We start from the raw sequence: 20,822 nt of genomic DNA, 5'->3' as shown, positions 1-20,822 counted from the left end.
CCAGGGGATGGTCTGGTTAATATAGCACTGTGCCAGGGGATGGTCTGGTTAATATATCCCTGTATCATGCCAGGGGATGGTCTGGTTAATATATCCCTGTATCATGCCAGGGGATGGTCTGGTTAATATAACACTGTGCCATGCCAGGGGATGGTCTGGTTAATTTAGCACTGTGCCATGCCAGGGGATGGTCTGGTTAATATAGCACTGTGCCAGGGGATGGTCTGGTTAATATATCCCTGTGCCTTGCCAGGGGATGGTCTGGTTAATATAGCACTGTGCCAGGGGATGGTCTGGTTAATCTAGCACTGTGCCATGCCAGGGGATGGTCTGGTTAATATAGTGCTGTGCCAGGGGATGGTCTAGTTAATATAGCACTGTGCCAGGGGATGGTCTGGTTAATATAGCACTGTGCCAGGGGATGGTCTGGTTAATATAGCACTGAGCCATGCCAGGGGATGGTCTGGTTAATTTAGCACTGTGTCAGGGGATAGTCTAGTTAATATAGCACCATGCCAGGGGATGGTCTGGTTAATATAGCACCATGCCAGGGGATGGTCTAGTTAATATAGCACTGTTTCAGGGGATGGTCTGGTTAATATAGCACTGTGCCATGCCAGGGGATGGTCTGGTCAATATAGCACTGTGCCAGGGGATGGTCTGGTTAATATAGCACTGAGCCATGCCAGGGGATGGTCTGGTTAATATAGCACTGTGTCATGCCAGGGGATGGTCTAGTTAATATAGCACTGTGCCAGGGGATGGTCTGGTTAATATAGTGCTGTGCCAGGGGATGGTCTGGTTAATGTAGCACTGTGCCAGGGGATGGTCTAGTTAATATAGCACCATGCCAGGGGATGGTCTAGTTAATATAGCACTGTGCCAGGGAATGGTCTGGTTAATATAGCACTGTGCCAGGGGATGGTCTGGTTAATATATCACTATGCCTTGGGATGGTCTGGTTAATATAGCACCATGCCAGGGGATGGTCTGGTTAATATAGCACTGTACCAGGGGATGGTCTGGTTAATATAGCACCATGCCAGGGGATGGTCTGGTTAATATAGCACTGTGCCAGGGAATGGTCTGGTTAATATAGCACTGTGCCAGGGGATGGTCTAGTTAATATAGCACTGTGCTAGGGAATGGTCTGGTTAATATAGCACTGTGCCAGGGAATGGTCTGGTTAATATAGCACTGTACCAGGGGATGGTCTGGTTAATATAGCACTGTGCCATGCCAGGGGATGGTCTGGTTAATATAACACTGTGCCAGGGGATGGTCTGGTTAATATAGCACCATGCCAGGGGATGGTCTAGTTAATATAGCACCATGCCAGGGGATGGTCTGGTTAATATAGCACCATGCCAGGGGATGGTCTGGTTAATATAGCACTGTGCCAGGGGATGGTCTGGTTAATATAGCACTGTACCAGGGGATGGTCTGGTTAATATAACACTGTACCAGGGGATGGTCTGGTTAATATAGCACTGTGCCAGGGGATGGTCTGGTTAATATAGCACTGTACCAGGGGATGGTCTGGTTAATATAACACTGTACCAGGGGATGGTCTGGTTAATATAGCACTGTGCCAGGGGATGGTCTGGTTAATATAGCACCATGCCAGGGGATGGTCTGGTTAATATAGCACCATGCCAGGGGATGGTCTGGTTAATATAGCACTGTGCCAGGGGATGGTCTGGTTAATATAGCACTGTGCCAGGGGATGGTCTGGTTAATATAGCACCATGCCAGGGGATGGTCTGGTTAATATAGCACCATGCCAGGGGATGGTCTGGTTAATATAGCACTGTACCAGGGGATGGTCTGGTTAATATAACACTGTACCAGGGGATGGTCTGGTTAATATAGCACTGTACCAGGGGATGGTCTGGTTAATATAGCACTGTACCAGGGGATGGTCTGGTTAATATAACACTGTACCAGGGGATGGTCTGGTTAATATAACACTGTACCAGGGGATGGTCTGGTTAATATAACACTGTACCAGGGGATGGTCTGGTTAATATAGCACTGTACCATGCCAGGGGATGGTCTGGTTAATATAGCACTGTACCATGCCAGGGGATGGTCTGGTTAATATAGCACTTTGCCATGCCAGGGGATGGTCTGGTTAATATAGCACTGTACCATGCCAGGGGATGGTCTGGTTAATATAGCACTGTGCCAGGGGATGGTCTGGTTAATATAGCACCATGCCAGGGGATGGTCTGGTTAATATAGCACTGTACCAGGGGATGGTCTGGTTAATATAGCACTGTGTCAGGGGATGGTCTGGTTAATATAGCACTGTGCCAGGGGATGGTCTGGTTAATATAGCACTGTACCAAGGGATGGTCTGGTTGATATAGCACTGTGTCAGGGGATGGTCTGGTTAATATAGCACTGTGTCAGGGGATGGTCTGGTTAATATAGCACTGTACCAGGGGATGGTCTGGTTAATATAGCACCATGCCAGGGGATGGTCTGGTTAATATAGCACTGTACCAGGGGATGGTCTGGTTAATATAGCACCATGCCAGGGGATGGTCTGGTTAATATAGCACTGTACCAGGGGATGGTCTGGTTAATATAACACTGTACCAGGGGATGGTCTGGTTAATATAACACTGTACCAGGGGATGGTCTGGTTAATATAACACTGTACCAGGGGATGGTCTGGTTAATATAACACTGTACCAGGGGATGGTCTGGTTAATATAACACTGTACCAGGGGATGGTCTGGTTAATATAACACTGTGCCAGGGGATGGTCTGGTTAATATAGCACTGTTTCAGGGGATGGTCTGGTTAATATAGCACTGTGCCATGCCAGGGGATGGTCTAGTTAATATAGCACTGTGTCAGGGGATGGTCTGGTTAATATAGCACTGTTTCAGGGGATGGTCTGGTTAATATAGCACTGTGCCATGCCAGGGGATGGTCTAGTTAATATAGCACTGTGTCAGGGGATGGTCTGGTTAATATAGCACTGTACCAGGGGATGGTCTGGTTAATATAGCACTGTACCAGGGGATGGTCTGGTTAATATAGCACTGTACCAGGGGATGGTCTGGTTAATATAGCACTGTACCAGGGGATCGTCTGGTTAATATAGCACCATGCCAGGGGATGGTCTGGTTAATATAGCACTGTACCAGGGGATGGTCTAGTTAATATAGCACCATGCCAGGGGATGGTCTGGTTAATATAGCACCATGCCAGGGGATGGTCTGGTTAATATAGCACTGTACCAGGGGATGGTCTGGTTAATATAGCACCATGCCAGGGGATGGTCTGGTTAATATAGCACTGTACCAGGGGATGGTCTGGTTAATATAGCACTGTACCAGGGGATGGTCTGGTTAATATAGCACTGTGCCATGCCAGGGGATGGTCTGGTTAAAATAGCACTGTGTCATGCCAGGGGATGGTCTAGTTAATATAGCACTGTGTCATGCCAGGGGATGGTCTGGTTAATATAGCACTGAGCCATGCCAGGGGATGGTCTGGTTAATATAGCACTGTGCCAGGGGATGGTCTGGTTAATATAACACTGAGCCAGGGGAATGTCTGGTTAATATAGCACCATGCCAGGGGATGGTCTGGTTAATTTAGCACTGTGTCATGCCAGGGGAATGGTCTGGTTAATATAGCACTGTACCAGGGGATGGTCTGGTTAATATAGCACCATGCCAGGGGATGGTCTGGTTAATATAGCACTGTGCCAGGGGATGGTCTGGTTAATATAGCACCATGCCAGGGGATGGTCTGGTTAATATAGCACTGTGCCAGGGGATGGTCTGGTTAATATAGCACCATGCCAGGGGATGGTCTGGTTAATATAGCACTGTGTCAGGGGATGGTCTGGTTAATATAGCACTGTGTCAGGGGATGGTCTGGTTAATATAGCACCATGCCAGGGGATGGTCTGGTTAATATAGCACTGTACCAGGGGATGGTCTGGTTAATATAGCACTGTGCCAGGGATGGTCTGGTTAATATAGCACTGTGCCAGGGGATGGTCTGGTTAATATAGCACCATGCCAGGGGATGGTCTGGTTAATATAGCACCATGCCAGGGGATGGTCTGGTTAATATAGCACTGTACCAGGGGATGGTCTGGTTAATATAGCACTGTACCAGGGGATGGTCTGGTTAATATAGCACTGTGCCAGGGATGGTCTGGTTAATATAGCACTGTGCCAGGGGATGGTCTGGTTAATATAGCACTGTACCAGGGGATGGTCTGGTTAATATAGCACTGTGCCAGGGGATGGTCTGGTTAATATAGCACTGTACCAGGGGATGGTCTGGTTAATATAACACTGTACCAGGGGATGGTCTGGTTAATATAGCACCATGCCAGGGGATGATCTGGTTAAAATAGCACCATGCCAGGGGATGGTCTGGTTAATATAGCACCATGCCAGGGGATGGTCTGGTTAATATAGCACCATGCCAGGGGATGGTCTGGTTAATATAGCACCATGCCAGGGGATGATCTGGTTAAAATAGCACCATGCCAGGGGATGGTCTGGTTAATATAGCACCTCTTTGTAGCAGTCAGCAAATAGTGTCTCTTGAGGAGCTTTTCTTTTAGTTTTTTTTGTTATTCCGTACAGTTTTATTTTTTATATCCATGGGGTACTGTATCGTAATGACCTCTCTACAGGGAGAAGCCCTGGGGGGGCTTCTCCCACCTCTCACTGCTAATTGAAGTTTCCTCCAGGTCCGTTCTGTCCTAGCAGCTCGGCAGCGTAGCAGCCTTATTTATTTAGCTTCATATAATACAAATCACCTAGAGATTGCTGTCTTTGAATTTTAGCCTTCAGAAGTAGGTTCAGACTGAACGTTCCTCGCTCAGTTTTTGTGTTGGATGTTATTTCCAGGTTCCTCTGTGTCTCTTCTGCAGATTTTGGTTTGTTAGAAGTTTCTTCCTGATAGGAATAGTCCATTCAGGTCATTTTGGCAAAAATCTAGTTTTTTTTTCTCTCTCTCTCTCTCTCTCTCTTTCTCTCTCTTTCTCTCTCTGCTGCTCCCAGGAGTCTTGTTGAATATGTTGTAGAGCTCTCAGGAGCTCAGTTTGGCAGCCAGCTCTAGGAAGAGTTTTGGTGGTTCCAAACTTCCTCCATTTAAGAACAATGGAGGCAGAGTGGCGCAGCGGTCTCAGGCACTGCAGTGTCGTGGCGTCACTACAGCCTGGAGTTCGATTCCTTTGACCTCATGGCTTGGTTTTTACTCTGACATGCACTGTCAACTGTGGGACCTTATATATAGACAGGTGTGTCCCTTTTCCAAATCATGTTCAATCAATTGAATTTACCGCAGATGGTAGACTCCAATCAGGTTGTAGAAACGTCTCAAGGATGATCAATGGAAACAGGATGCACCTGAGCTCATAGCAAAGGGTCTGAATACCTATGTAAATAAGGTACTTCTGTTTTTTTTTTTTTTTTTAAACCTGCTTTCACTTTGTCATTATGGGTTATTGTGATGTCATTATGGGGTATTGTGATGTCATTATGGGGTATTGTGATGTCATTATGGGGTATTGTGATGTCATTATGGGTTATTGTGATGTCATTATGGGGTATTGTGATGTCATTATGGGTTATTGTGATGTCATTATGGGTTATTGGGATGTCATTATGGGTTATTGTGATGTCATTATGGGGTATTGTGATGTCATTATGGGGTATTGTGATGTCATTATGGGGTATTGTGATGTCATTATGGGTTATTGTGATGTCATTATGGGTTATTGTGATGTCATTATGGGGTATTGTGATGTCATTATGGGTTATTGTGTGTAGATTGATGAGGAGAAAAAAATATTTCATAAATTTAAAATAAGGCTGTAACGTAACAAAATGTGGAAAAAGGCAAGGGGTCTGAATTACTTTCACACACACACAGCGCCATTTGGACCCGATCCAGACAGATGCAGAGATCTCTTAATTAGCTATGGACAGAAAGCGCTACACACACACACACACACACACACACACACACACACCGACAACGCCATCCTTGGACTGAGCAAGCACGACGAGCAGAGCCAATCTTAATTGAATCAAACATCGCAGCATAGAGCATAGCGCCAAAAGTCTGTCAGCATACAAAGGCAGAAGATTAGAGGGACAATTTGGAAGGAAAATACTGATGACACTGATGGAGATGTTAATATGACAATGACAGACTGACATTGCCAAAATCCCCTCCCCCCCCCCCAAAAAAAAGATAATGCGGCATAAATAAATAGCCATTGAATTGAATTTATTTTGACATATACAACAGAATGTGGACCCAGAGGATATCACTTAAAAGTATTCATTAAAACGCTTGTTTCCATAGTGATCCTCGACGGTAAAAATAATAACACATATAATGATTAAAAGACAAGAGAAAATTGCAAACCGCCATAAATACATTCATTTATATCGACGTCCTAAAAGGGGACACTATTCACTGTAATTTTCCCCAACTTAAAAAAATAAATAAATCAACCATATTCATTTCACATTAAAACAATCTATTAATTGCACATCATTGCTCGATCCTTCAAATCAATACACCCGACAAGCAGCAGGGGGCGGTGAAGAGTTCTCTTACTTATTAAGACAAACTTGTCCAAATGAAAACCTTTGCCTGTTTTTTCTAGTTTTTTCTTTGCTTGATCTCCAAGGGAAGGCTATTCCATAGACAAATGCCTGTATGGAAAAACGTGCTCCTCCCAATACTGTATGCACTTGGGATTTTACAAGACATAACATTAGCTCTGGTATTGTGACTGTGTTGGTTACAGACCATATCAATGTGGTTTTTCACGTAATCTGGGGGATCAATCATTTAAGATGTTAAACATATGATTAAGTGTAAGTGGGTCCACTCTGGACTCCAAAGGCAACAAGCCCACCTCCAGGAACTCCTGTACCCCTATGTGGGTCCTAAGGGGGACATTCAGCATATACCAGATAACATTATGTGGGTCCTAGGGGGGACATTCAGCATATACCAGATAACATTATGTGGGTCCTAGGGGGGACATTCAGCATATACCTGATAACATTATGTGGGTCCTAGGGGGGACATTCAGCATATACCAGATAACATTATGTGGGTCCTAGGGGGGACATTCAGCATATACCAGATAACATTATGTGGGTCCTAGGAGGGACATTCAACATATACCAGATAACATTATGTGGCTCCTGGGGGGGTGGGGAGGCATTCAGCATATACCTGATAATATTATTTTGCATGACCTGCATTCTCTTTTTCAGCTTTTTTGATAGCCCACTATACCAAGCAGATCAGGCATAATCAAAATGACACCGAGTCAAGGTTGAGACGAGCAGTTTCTTAACTTTAATGGTAAAATATCTAGCGTTAACGATATAAACATTTACATTTGTTTGCCATTTTAGAAATAATTTTAGAAGCAATTAGGTCTCCAGAAAGGATTTGATCTAGGGACACACCAAGATTCACTTGTTTTAGATTCACTTGTTTTAGATTGAAGGGGCGGCAGGGTAGCCTAGTGGTTAGAGCGTTGGACTAGTAACCGAAAGGTAACCGAAACGAAAGGTAACCGAAAGGTAACCGAAAGGTAACCGAAAGGTAATCGAAAGGTAATCGAAAGGTTGCAAGTTCAAATCCCCGAGCTGACAAGGTACAAATCTGTCGTTCTGCCCCTGAACAGGCAGTTAACCCACTGTTCCTAGGCCGTCATTGAAAATAAGAATTTGTTCTTAACTGACTTGCCTAGTAAAATAAATAAAGATTCACTTGTTTTAGAATCAATCTCCTTGCCTGCACAGTTTACCGCTATCTCGTCAGCCCTAAGCAATCTATGTTTTGTTCCAAACAAAATCGAAAATATTCAGAGAACCAATCTGTAACAAAATGCAATACCTTACTCAGGGTCTCCTCTATGTAAACTGTGTCCGTCCCTGATTCCAGTATGGCCGAGTCATCAGTATAAAGCAATTGTTTGCACTTACTACTGTATCTGGCATATCTTTTATTAACCTCTCTGGGATAGTGTCCCACCTGAACAAAAGCCAGGGAAAATGCAGAGCGCCAAATTCAAATAAATTACTGTAAAAATAAAACTTTCATTTAAATCACACGTGCAAGATAGCAAATTAAAGCTACACGTGTTATAGGGGTCCCACGGTAGTTACTGGGGTCCCACGGTAGTTACTGGGGTCCCACGGTAGTTACTGGGGTCCCACGGTAGTTACTGGGGTCCCACGGTAGTTACTGGGGTCCCACGGTAGTTACTGGGGTCCCACGGTAGTTACTGGGGTCCCACGGTAGTCACTTGTTGTGAATCCAGCCAACGTGTCAGATTTCAAAAAGGCTTTTTCGGCAAAAGCAAACGATGCTATTATCTGAGGATAGCACCTCCGTAAACAAAGAGAGAAAAGCATATTTCAATCCTGCAGGCGCGACACAAAACGCAGAAATAAAAATATAATTCATGCCTTACCTTTGACGAGCTTCTTCTGTTGGCACTCTAATATGTCCCATAAACATCACAAAGGTCCTTTTGTTCGATTAATTCCGTCGATGTATATCCAAAATGTCAATTTATTTGGCGCGTTTGATCCAGAAAAACACCGGTTCCAACTTGCTCAACGTGACTACAAAATATCTCAAGTTACCTGTAAACTTTGACAAAACATTTCAAGCTACTTTTGTAATACAACTTTAGGTACTTTTTAACGTAAATAATCGATAAAATTGAAGACGGGATGATCTGTGTTCAATACAGGAAGAAAACAAACTGTAGCTAGCTTTCTGGTCATGCGCCTCTATCTAACAGTACACTTCAAGTGACCCTCGTTCAAGATGGCCGTACTTCTTCATTACACAAAGGAAAAACCTCAACCACTTTCTAAAGACTGTTGACATCCAGTGGAAGCGGTAGGAACTGCAAGAAGGTCCCTTAGAAATCTCGATTCCCAATGAAAACCCATTGAAAAGAGAGTGACCCCAAAACAATTCAATCTGAATGGTTTGTCCTCTGGGTTTCGCCTGCTAAATAAGTTCTGTTATACTCACAGACATGACTCAAACAGTTTTAGAAACTTCAGAGTGTTTTCTATACTAATAATATGCATATATTATCTTCTGGGGATGAGTAGCAGGCAGTTGAATTTGGGCATGCATTTCATCCGGACATGAAAATACTGCCCCCTGTCACCAAGAAGTTAACGTATATAAGAAATAAGAGAGGCCCTAAAGTGATCCCCTGCGGTACTCCACAGGATATTTCTTTGGCCACTGACAGAACATCACCAACATTACATACTTATGTTCTGTTGGTCAGATAAGACCTAAAGACCTAAACCAAGACCTAAACCAATTCACCGCTACATCATTTATAGGTACACTTCAACTATGACAGACAAAATGAGAAGAAAAAAAATCCAGAAAATCACATTGTAGGATTTTTTTTCTTCTAATTTTGTCTGTCATAGTTGAAGTGTACCTATGATGAAAATTACAGGCCTCTCTCATCTTTTTAAGTGGGAGAACTTGCACAATTGGTGGCTGACTAAATACTTTTTTGCCCCACTGTAAGTTATAATTTTAGCAGTGACACATAACCATAACTGAACGGTCATCTTGGTGGGTACAACAGTGGTGCCACGTCTGAATGACAAATGTTGCTGTATTATCACCAGTCCAGGCGAAAGGGAAGATTCACAATGTTTCATTGAAATGTACAGTTGTGTATAGACCAAGTAGCTGAGGAAAATCGACGCTGTGGTCCTGAACAACATCACTAAGAGGCCTACAGTACAAGATGATAACAGAAGAGGTCTGAGAACAGAGCCTTGAGGAAGACCTAAACTTACCTTAGATTTGTCTAGGTTGTGAGTTGAAATGTTTTACTGGCTTTCTGCGTGAAAATTATTTTTAGTTCTCTGTGACCTTGGTCAAAGTTGGTGTGTGTGGTCTGGAAATGTCTAATCTAGCAATCGTTCTATAATCTAAACCTCCTGGAACAAGGAGCTGAACAAACATACACACAAAGACAACAGAATGACAGATATCTTAAGGTGCTACAGAGTTGATTCACCTGATATTGTCACACCCTGATAATTATCCCCAGTGTATTTATACCTGCGTTCTCTGTTTGTCTGTTGACAGTTTTTCTTGTCAGGTCTTACCAGCGTGTTTACACGTCTCCCTGCTTTCTCAAGTCTGTTTCCTAGTTCAGTTCTGACCATTCTGCCTGCCCTGACCCCGAGCCTGCCTGCCGTTCTGTACCTGCCTGACTCTGACCCGTTTACGAACCTCTGCCTGTCCTGACCCCTAGCCTGCCTGCCCTGACCCCGAGCCTGCCTGCCGTTCTGTACCTGCCTAACTCTGACCCGTTTACGAACCTCTGCCTGCCCTGACCCCGAGCCTGCCTGCCGTTCTGTACCTGCCTGACTCTGACCCGTTTACGAACCTCTGCCTGTCCTGACCCCGAGCCTGCCTGCTGCTCTGTACCTGCCTGACTCTGACCCATTTATGAACCTCTGCCTTTCCTGACCCCGAGCCTGCCTGCTGTTCTGTACCTGCCTGACTCTGACCCGATGACGAACCTCTACCTGTCCTGACCCCTAGCCTGCCTGCCCTGACCCCGAGCCTGCCTGCCGTTCTGTACCTGCCTGACTCTGACCCGTTTACGAACCTCTGCCTGTCCTGACCCCGAGCCTGCCTGCTGCTCTGTACCTGCCTGACTCTGACCCATTTACGAACCTCTGCCTTTCCTGACCCCGAGCCTGCCTGCCGTTCTGTACCTGCCTGACTCTGACCCGTTTACGAACCTCTGCCTGTCCTGTCCCCGAGCCTGCCTGCTGCTCTGTACCTGCCTGACTCTGACCCATTTACGAACCTCTGCCTTTCCTGACCCCGAGCCTGCCTGCTGTTCTGTACCTGCCTGACTCTGACCCGTTTACGAACCTCTGCCTGTCCTGACCCCGAGCCTGCCTGCCGTTCTGTACCTGCCTGACTCTGACCTGGGTTACGAACCTCTGCCTGTCCTGACCCCGAGCCTGCCTGCCATTCTGCACCTGCCTGACTCTGCCCTGGATTACGAACCTCTGCCTGTCTGATATATACGAAAACAGACCAACAGATCCCTGAAGAAATTACAGCGCTTGGCTGCAAGATCACACACACACACACGCACGCACGCACACACGCGCACACGCACACACACACACACTGTTAAAGGATTCCCATGTTATATTCTCACTGTTAAAGGATTCCCATGTTATCTTCTTCTTTTCTCACATAACTTTGAAATAATTCACAAATGTAATAATTTAAAAGTTGTTTGTGTGCCTCTGTCTCTGTTAAAGAGTCTGAGAACATGAGATCTATTATTCATTCTGGAGAAGAACAGGATTAATTAACATATTAGACATGTTAATTAGACCATAGCAGGAGAGTCAAAAGCAGCGAGACGGGAGACCTCATTTAACTTAATTAAATATTAATTTAGCAAAATGTTAATAATTTAATCTCATGTCCAATTAGTAATAAATCCCGTCTAAAGGCATGAAAAATGTAACAGCAAAACTCTAAAATTATAAAAGGGGTCTTTTAATGTAATTTTAATAAGTAGATGATGACAACAGACATCAGGCCTTTTAGAAAAATCCAAAGCAAACTCTTCTGATTCTGTCAGATCAAGTGTGTGTGTGTGTGTGTGTGTGTGTGCATGCACTGTATAACGATCATGATGCTGCTTTAATCAAACAGAGGGTAGTCTAGACTGGGGTAGTCTAGACTGGGGTGGTATAGACTGGGGTAGTACAGACTGGGGTAGTCTAGACTGGGCTAGTCTAGACTGGGTACTATAGATTGGGGTACTATAGACTGGGGTACTATAGACTGGGGTACTATAGACTGGGGTGGTATAGACTGGGGTGGTACAGACTGGGGTAGTCTAGACTGGGCTAGTCTAGACTGGGCTAGTCTAGACTGGGGTACTATAGACTGGGGTACTATAGACTGGGGTGGTATTGACATGGGCATGGTTTGACGTCTACTACTGGGGTAGTATAGACTGGGGTAGTCTAGACTGGGGTATTCTAGACTGGGGTAGTCTAGGCTGGGTTAGTCTAGGCTGGGTTAGTCTAGGCTGGGTTAGTCTACTTTATTTAGGCTGAACATGAGGGCTCGCTGGTCTGGTCTACTTCGATGAGGTTATGTAATGTGTGTTTCTGAGGACAGAATTGAGGAACCGTAGTACAGGCAGTTATATAAAAACACAGGGAATCTCTGAACAGAGTCCAGTCATGTAAAGAATGTACATCCTCCGTACCACTCATCCCTCTCTGTCCCCATCTGTTGGTTTCTCTGCCTCGCTTCTCTAGTCTCTCTGGCCTGGATGATAGCATCCCACCAGATGGTGTCTCAAAACACCTTTCTTTCTCAAATCTCTCTCTCACATCTCTTCCCCCACTCTCTCCAGGTCTCTCTGCCTCAGCCTCCTTGGTCTCTCTGGCCTGGATAATAGCGTCCTACCAGAAGACTCTGAGGGACTCCAGAGATGACAAGCTCCCAATGTCCTACAAGGCTGTGATTGTCCAGATGCTGTGGCACTTCTTCACCATCGGGGCCAGGACCATCGCCTTCGCCCTGTTCGCCTCTGTGTTCCAGGTAAAGGTTACACACCACACAGAACATGCACTGAGAAAAGTGCAATGTATGTTTCTATAATTTAAACAAAGTTATCATTAATTGCAGGTTATTGGCAAGTTTTTGCTGGGTACGGTTGCAAAATTCTGGTAACTTTCCACAAATTCCCATTTCTTTTAGAAATCCTGCTTTAGAGGAGTCTGGATTTCCTGTTTATTCCCTCTAAGTGGGATTTTGGGAAAAATTGGAAATTTTCAGAAAGTTACCTGACTTTTTGCAACTGTTGAGCTGTTGTTTTTTCTTTTTTTAAATGTTGACGTCTCTGTGTTGCAGCTCTACTTCGGTATCTTTGTCGTGAGCCACTGGTGCCTCATGACGTTCTGGATCATCCAGGGGGAGACAGACTTCTGCATGTCCAAGTGGGAGGAGATCATCTATAACATGGTAGTGGGCATCGTCTATATCTTCTGCTGGTTCAACGTCAAGGAGGGCCGCGCTCGCTTCAGGATGTGGCTCTATCACACGGTGACTCTGGTAGAGAACGTGTCCCTCATTGCGGCGTGGTATCTTTACCGCGGGCCGAACACCTCAGACTTTTACGCCCTCATCGTGGTGTGTGTGGTGGTTTGTAGCTACGCTCTGGGGATCTTCTTCATGTTGGGGTATTATTGTCTCCTGCACCCTGACGGGCCGGTGTCCGCGGCTCAGTGGGGGGTGTGTGTGGAGGACGGGGGGTTGATGGTGGAGTCCTGTGTGACCCCAGCCGAGGCATCACACCTCCCCCCTCCAGACGTGGTCACCAGCCCCCCTAGGACTCTAACTAGGACTGCAGGTGCGGATCGGGGCGAGGTGGTACCAGGAGATCTAGCTGTGTTCCAGGTTAGATCCACCACCACTATCTCTCCGGCCCTGGCCCCTCGGCCCCTCAGGACAGAGGGGCCAGTGATCCGGATAGACCTTCCCAGAAAAAGGTACCCTGCCTGGGATGCTCACTTCATCGACAGGCGGCTGCGGAAGACCATCCTGGTTCTGGAGAACACCTCCCCGGTCACGCCCAGGATCCAATACCGCAGTCTGAGCAAACCCAAGGAGGTTATGGAGTATGAGACTACCGTGTAATGTAACGTAATCTAGCTACACTACCTCCACCAGTACAGCAGGGGGCTCCACCAGCCAGGTGAAGAAAGAGAATGATCCATGATGCTCAACTCTTATCCTCCTGTTTGAAGTAAATTAAAGGGTGCTTGGAGACAACAGTGTATACTATAAGTGTACCTTACTCCCTCTGTGGGAAGGGGAGACAAGGGGAGTTGAGAGAAGAAGGTTGAGGAGGCGGTGCTATTGGAGGACTGTGTACAGGTGTAAAACAGGTGTCAGGGATTTACAGGTCAGGTGACGTGGGCGTGTCAGTAAATGTACCTGTTTATGACCAGTGCATGTGTGGAGTGTTTCCGCTCAGCTGTTTCCACATTCTGTGTGTACTATAGGAGCCAATCGGCTGTAGCCGAGATCGAGGGTGAGAGGTGAAAGGTCATCTAAGGTCACACCAGGTCGTGACCTTATGGAGAACTGCAGGAGGAGACACTGAAACAAGACATGGGTCATGATTCTCTCAACACTGAAACAAGAGAGGACATGGGTCATAAGTCTCTCAACACTGAAACAAGAGAGGACATGGGTCATGAGTCTCTCAACAATGAAACAGTGAACACAGTCATGTCAACGATGATGATAGGTGACTGTTGTGATGTTCATGATGATGATGATGATGATGATGATCATGATTGTGCAGCCTTGTCCCAGATATATTTGTGCTAACTTCTATGTTCATTTTCTTGACAGTGACCGCAGGAGTTGACAAGACATGATGTTGTTGACAGTGATGCTCATGTAGAAATAACTGGGAAGTCGTAATTCAGCTGTTATGAGGAAGGACTCAAAGCTGATTTGGTAGAAAACGTTGTTGTCATAGTAACATGAAAACAGTGACAGTGGTGTGTTGATGACCTGCTTCAGTGATTGGAGGTTCAGTTTAGCAAATTCAAATCATTCATTACCTTTATTCATGTGTGATTATTTATTTTCCTGTTTATTTGTATATTTTAAAATCGTTTACTCGCTCAGTGGCCATGCCTTTGATAATGTTTCTTATCAAGGTGTAAACATATACAGTGTCTTGCCAAAGTATTCACCCACCTTGGTATTTTTCCTATTTTGTTGCCTTACAACCTGGAAATAAAATATATATTTTTTGGTGGGTTTCTATCATTTAATTTACACAACATGCCTACCACTTTGAAGATGCAAAATATTTGTTCGTGTGAAACAAACAAGAAATAAGACACAAAAAAAACACAGAAAACTTGAGCGTGCATAACTATTCACCCCCCCCCAAAGTCAATACTTTGTAGAGCCACCTTTTGTAGCAATTACAGCTGCAAGTCTCTTGGGGTGTGTCTCTATAAGCTTGGCACATCTAGCCACTGGCATTTCTGCCCATACTTCAAGGCAAAACTGCTCCAGCTCCTTCAAGTTGGATGGGTTCCGCTGGTGTACAGCAATCTTTAAGTCATATCACAGATTCTCAATTGGATTGAGGTCTGGGCTCTGACTAGGCCATTCCAAGTCATTTAAATGTTTCCCCTTGAACCACTCAAGTGTTGCTTTAGCAGTATGCTTAGGGTCATTGTCCTGCTGGAAGGTGAACCTCCATCTCAGTCTCAAATCTCTGGGAGACTCAAACTGGTTTCCCTGAAGAATATCCCTGTATTTAGCGCCATCCATCATTCCTTCAATTCTGACCAGTTTCTCAGTCCCTGCCAATTAAAAACATCTCCACAGCATGATGCTGCCACCACCATGCTTCACTGTGGGGATGGTGTTCTCGGGGTGATGAAAGGTGTTGGGTTTGCGCCAGACATCAAGTACCTTCTTCCATATGTTTGGGGAGTCTCCCACATGCCTTGTTGGCAGACACAAAACGTGTTTGCTTATTTTTTTTCTTTAACCTTTCTAGGGCCTTTCAACATTCCACTGAAAAGGCAGCGCGCGAAATTCAAAAATATATTTTTGAAATATGTAACTTTCACACATCAACAAGTCCAATACAGCAAATGAAAGATAAACAACTTGTTAATCTACCCATCGTGTCTGATTTTTTTCATAAATGCTTTACAGCTAAAGCACAACATATGATTGATTATGTTAGGTCAGAGTTAAGTCACAAACATACACAGACATTTTCCAGCCAAAGATAGGAGTCACAAAAAGCAGAAATATAGATAAAATTAATCACTGACCTTTGATGATCTTCATCAGATGACACTCATAGGACATCATGTTACACAATACATGTATGTTTTGTTTGATAATGTGCATATTTATATCCAAAAATCTCAGGTTACATTAGCGCGTTACGTGCAGTAATGTTTTGATTCCAAAACATCCGGTGATTTTGCAGAAATACTCATAATAAACATTGATAAAAGATGCAAGTGTTATTCACAGAATTAAAGATAGACTTATCCTTAATTCAACCGCTGTGTCAGATTTCAAAAAAACTTTATGGAAAAAGCATAATCTGAGAACGGTGCTCAGAACCCAAAAGAGCCAGAGGAATATCCGCCATTTTGGCGTCAACAGAAGCTAGAAAAAATATTCACTTACCTTTGATGATCTTCATCAGAAGGCACTCCCAGGAATCCCAGTTCCGACAATAAATTACTGATTTGTTCCATAAAGCCCATCATTTAGCCACTTGTTGTTAGCGTGTTCAGCCCAGTAATCCATCTTCATGAGGCGCGAGCAATTCCTCCAGACAAAAACTCTAAAAGTTCCATTACAGTCCGTAGAAACAAGTCAAATGATCTATGCAATCGATCTTTAGGATGTTTTTAACATAAATCATCAATAAGGTTCCAACCTGGAGAATTTCATTGTCTGAAGAAAAGCATTGGAACGAGAGCTAACTTTGTCGGGAGCGCGCGTCATGAGACCGAGGCTCTCTGCTATTATGAGCCCCTAGGAAGTGCATCCTCATTCATATATCACTGGGATTTCAATAGGCACTGTTTTGAAAATTGATTTCTCACTTCCTACTCACAGACATCATTCAAACAGTTTTAGAAACTTCAGAGTGTTTTCTATCCAATACTAATAATAATATGCATATTTTAGCACCTTGGACAGAGTAGGAGGCAGTTCAGTCTGGGTACCCTATTCATCCAAAAGTGAAAATGCTGCCCCCTATCCCAAAAAGGTTAAGCAATACCTTTTTTCTGGCCACTCTTCTGTAAATCCCAGCTCTGTGGAGTGTATGGCTTAAAGTGGTCCTATGGACAGATACTCCAATCTCCGCTGTGGAGCTTTGCAGCTCCTTCAGGGTTATCTTTGGTCTCTTTGTTGCCTCTGATTAATGTCCTCCTTGCCTTGTCCGTGAGTTTTGGTGGGCGGCCCTCTCTTGGCAGGTTTGTTGTGGTGCCATATTCTTTCCATGTTTTAGTAATGGATTTAATGGTGCTCCGTGGGATGTTCAAAGTTCCTGATATTTTTTTATAACCCAACCCTGATCTGTACTTCTCCACAACTTTGTCCCTGACCTGTTTGGAGAGCTCCTTGATCTTCATGGTGCCACTTGCTTGGTGGTGCCCCTTGCTTAGTGGTGTTGCAGACTCTGGTGCCTTTCAGAACAGGTGTATATGTACTGAGATCATGTGACAGATCATGTGACACTTAGATTGCACACAGGTGGACTTTATTTAATTAATGATGTGACTTCTGAAGGTAATTGGTTGCACCAGATCTTATTTAGGGGCTTCATGGCAAAGGGTGTGAATACATATGCACACAATATTTTTCAATTTTTTATTTTTGAGAATTGTTTAAACGTGTTAATTTTTTCATTTTACTTCACCAATTTGGACTATTTTGTGTACATCCATTACATAAAATCCAAATAAAAATCCATTTAAATTTCAGGTTGTAAAGCAACAAAATAGGAAAAACGCCAAGGGGGATGAATACTTTTGTAAGGCGCTGTATGCATGTATATATTGGAGATACTAGATTATTTCTGTCTGTCTGCCTGTATGCCTGTCTGTCTGCCTGTTTGCCTGTCTGTCTGCCATCTGTATGTATGTCTGTCTGTCTGCCTGTATGCCTGTCTGTCTGCCTGTTTGCCTGTTTGCCTGTCTGCCTGTCTGTCTGTCTGTCTGTCTGTCTGTCTGCCTGTCTGTATGTCTGTCTGTCTATCTGTTTGCCTGTCTGTCTGCCGTCTGTCTGTCTGTCTGTCTGTCTGTCTGTCTGTCTGTCTGTCTGTCTGTCTGTCTGTCTGTCTGTCTGTCTGCCGTCTGCCTGTCTGTCTGCCGTCTGCCTGTCTGTCTGCCTGTCTGTCTGCCTGTCTGTATGTCTATCTGTTTGCCTGTCTGCCGTCTGCCTGTCTGTCTGCCTGTCTGCCTGTCTGTCTGCCTGTCTGTCTGCCTGTCTGTCTGCCTGTCTGTATGTCTATCTGTTTGCCTGTCTGTCTGCCTGTCTGTCTGCCTGTCTGCCTGTCTGCTGTCTGCCTGTCTGTATGTCTATCTGTTTGCCTGTCTGTCTGCCGTCTGTATGTCTGTCTGTCTGCCTGTCTGTCTGCCTGTCTGTCTGTCTGTCTATCTGTTTGCCTGTCTGCCTGCCGTCTGTATGTCTGTCTGTCTGTCTGTCTGCCTGTCAGTCTGCCTGTCTGTAATATGTATGTTTGATCTGTGGTTTGGTAATGCTGCTTCTATTATCATTAACGAGCAGATAAAATGTAAAAGGAGAAAAAAAAAAGCTGTGATACAAAATGTAGTTGGGAAAATACCGTAGTAAAATGGCCGAAAAAAAACAACACAAAACTGATGTGGAGAGTTTTTTTTTTGTTCAATAATAACCCATGTCTCTTTGGTCAATACAGTGGTATGACTTGTTCACTGCATAACATGTCAAGTATTATGATGTTCCCACATTCTATATGTTTACATGTCCTCAGTGACTGGGGTGATTCTAACACTGATCATCATCATTACTCTAATGAAGAAAGTGATCATTGCTTTTATTTTTTTTTTAAAAGGTTCTGGAGAAATCCCCAATCTGATTGGCTTTCAGCACATGGAGACGGAGCCATCAGAGAATTGGAGTGTTCCCATATGTTCCGTTGGATTTGTCTAAATTCTTTAGGTCTAATCCACAAAACCCACATTTTCCCAATCCAGAGGGAGAAATCTACTAAAGACTGCCAAATCAAATGACTCTCTCCTTCTATTGTTTATTAGGTTTCTGATGGCTGGGTGGGATTCATCCATTTAGGAGAAGTTGGAACTGCTGCTGGTTGACCTTATTTCTCTTTTTATCTGGGTTTGTCTCTTTCTTCTTTCTCTCCCCTGCTCTCTCGTCTCTCTCTCTCTCGTATCTCTTCTCTCTCTCTCTCTATCTCTCTCTCTCTCTCGTATCTCTTGTCTCTCTCTCTCTCTCTCTGTCTAGTCTCTCTCGCCTCTCTCTCTCTCGTATCTCTTCTCTCTCTCTCTCGTCTCTCTCTCTCTCTCGTATCTCTTCTCTCTCTCTCTCTCTCTCTCGTATCTCTTCTCTCTCTCATCTCTCAATTCAAGTCAATTCAATTCAAGGGCTTTATTGGCATGGGAAACATGTGTTAACATTGCCAAAGCAAGTGAGGTAGATAATATATAAAGTGAAATAAACAATATAATTTAACAGTAAACATTACACATACAGAAGTTTCAAAACAATAAAGACATTACAAATGTCATATTATATATTTATATACAGTGTTTTAACAATGTACAAATGGTCTCTCTCTCTCTCTCTCTCTCTCTCTCTCTCTCTCTCTCTCGTATCTCTTCTCTCTCTCTTCTCTCTCGTATCTCTTCTCTCTCTCTCTCTCTCTCTCTCTCTCTCTCTCGCTCTCTCTCTCTCATCTCTCTCTCTCTCTCTCTCTCTCTCTCGTATCTCTTCTCTCTCTCTCTCTCTCTCATCTCTCTCTCTCTCTCGTCTCTCTCTCTCGTATCTCTTCTCTCTCTCTCTCTCTCGTCTCTCTCATCTCTCTCTCTCTCTCTCTCTCTCTCTCTCTCTCTCTCTCTCTCTCTCGTATCTCTTCTCTCTTCCCTATAACCTGTAGATAGGACTGGTCTCTCTCAATCTCTCTCTCTCTCGTCTCTCCCTCTCTCTCTCTCGTCTCTCGTCTCTCCCTCTCTCTCTGTCTCCAGTCCTATCTACAGATTATAGAAAAAGTCCTCTTCTAGTATTTCTCCAGTAGGTTTCCTCAAGGAGAAAACCTCCACTTCTACGTCTGAGAAAATAAAACAAAAACACGATACACTATACAGCAAGGAAAAAAAAAACACTACAGTAAATACCTCAGTGTACTACAATTAGCAAAAATACTACATTAATTACTATACTATACTATAGTTAACAGTAAATACTACAGTATACTACAGTATTTATACTATAGTTAACTGTAAATACTACAGTATACTACAGTATTTATACTATAGTTAACTGTAAATACTACAGTATACTACAGTATTTATAGTATAGTTAACTGTAAATAGTACTGTAAGTAATACAATAAATACTACGTTATTCACTGTGTTTGTTTTGCTGATTTTAATCCATAAAAACACTACAACGAATACTACAGGAAAGTCAGCGAAAACACTACAGTGAATACTAAAGTATTTATATACCATAGTATACTATGGTATATTTTCATGTGGGTGCCCTCATGTATCTGCTATGGTCTATGTTCACGGTCACCCACCAATCGTCATGCCCTGCGTCTCCAGAGAACTAGTAACATTCCACTGGGTCTCCAGAGAACTAGTAACATTCCACTGGGTCTCCAGAGAACTAGTAACATTCCACTGGGTCTCCAGAGAACTAGTAACATTCCACTGGGTCTCCAGAGAACTAGTAACATTCCACTGGGTCTCCAGAGAACTAGTAACATTCCACTGGGTCTCCAGAGAACTAGTAACATTCCACTGGGTCTCCAGAGAACTAGTAACATTCCACTGGGTCTCCAGAGAACTAGGAACATTCCACTGGGTCTCCAGAGAACTAGGAACATTCCACTGGGTCTCCAGAGAACTAGTAACATTCCACTGGGTCTCCAGAGAACTAGTAACATTCCA

At 44.0% G+C, this 20,822-nt stretch overlaps 1 protein-coding gene across 1 annotated transcript in view; it reads left to right on the top strand.

The window, feature by feature from the left end:
• LOC110531282 (XK-related protein 7-like) overlaps window positions 1-14,908 on the top strand; it is a 211,041-nt gene extending 196,133 nt beyond the window's left edge. The window contains exons 3-4 of the mRNA XM_036986976.2: window positions 12,488-12,675; window positions 12,988-14,908. Of these exons, the coding sequence (XP_036842871.2) occupies window positions 12,488-12,675; window positions 12,988-13,773 (974 nt within the window). The 3' untranslated portion in view covers window positions 13,774-14,908. The remainder of the gene's footprint in view (window positions 1-12,487; window positions 12,676-12,987) is intronic.
• The last annotated feature ends 5,914 nt before the right edge of the window (window positions 14,909-20,822 follow it).

This window comes from Oncorhynchus mykiss, chromosome 9, assembly GCF_057628025.1.
Source record: "Oncorhynchus mykiss isolate SJ-2025 chromosome 9, ASM5762802v1, whole genome shotgun sequence".
NCBI classification, from domain to species: domain Eukaryota; kingdom Metazoa; phylum Chordata; class Actinopteri; order Salmoniformes; family Salmonidae; genus Oncorhynchus; species Oncorhynchus mykiss.
The sequence above is the reverse complement of the archived record's forward strand: the minus strand, read 5'-3'. Positions and strand labels throughout refer to the sequence as shown.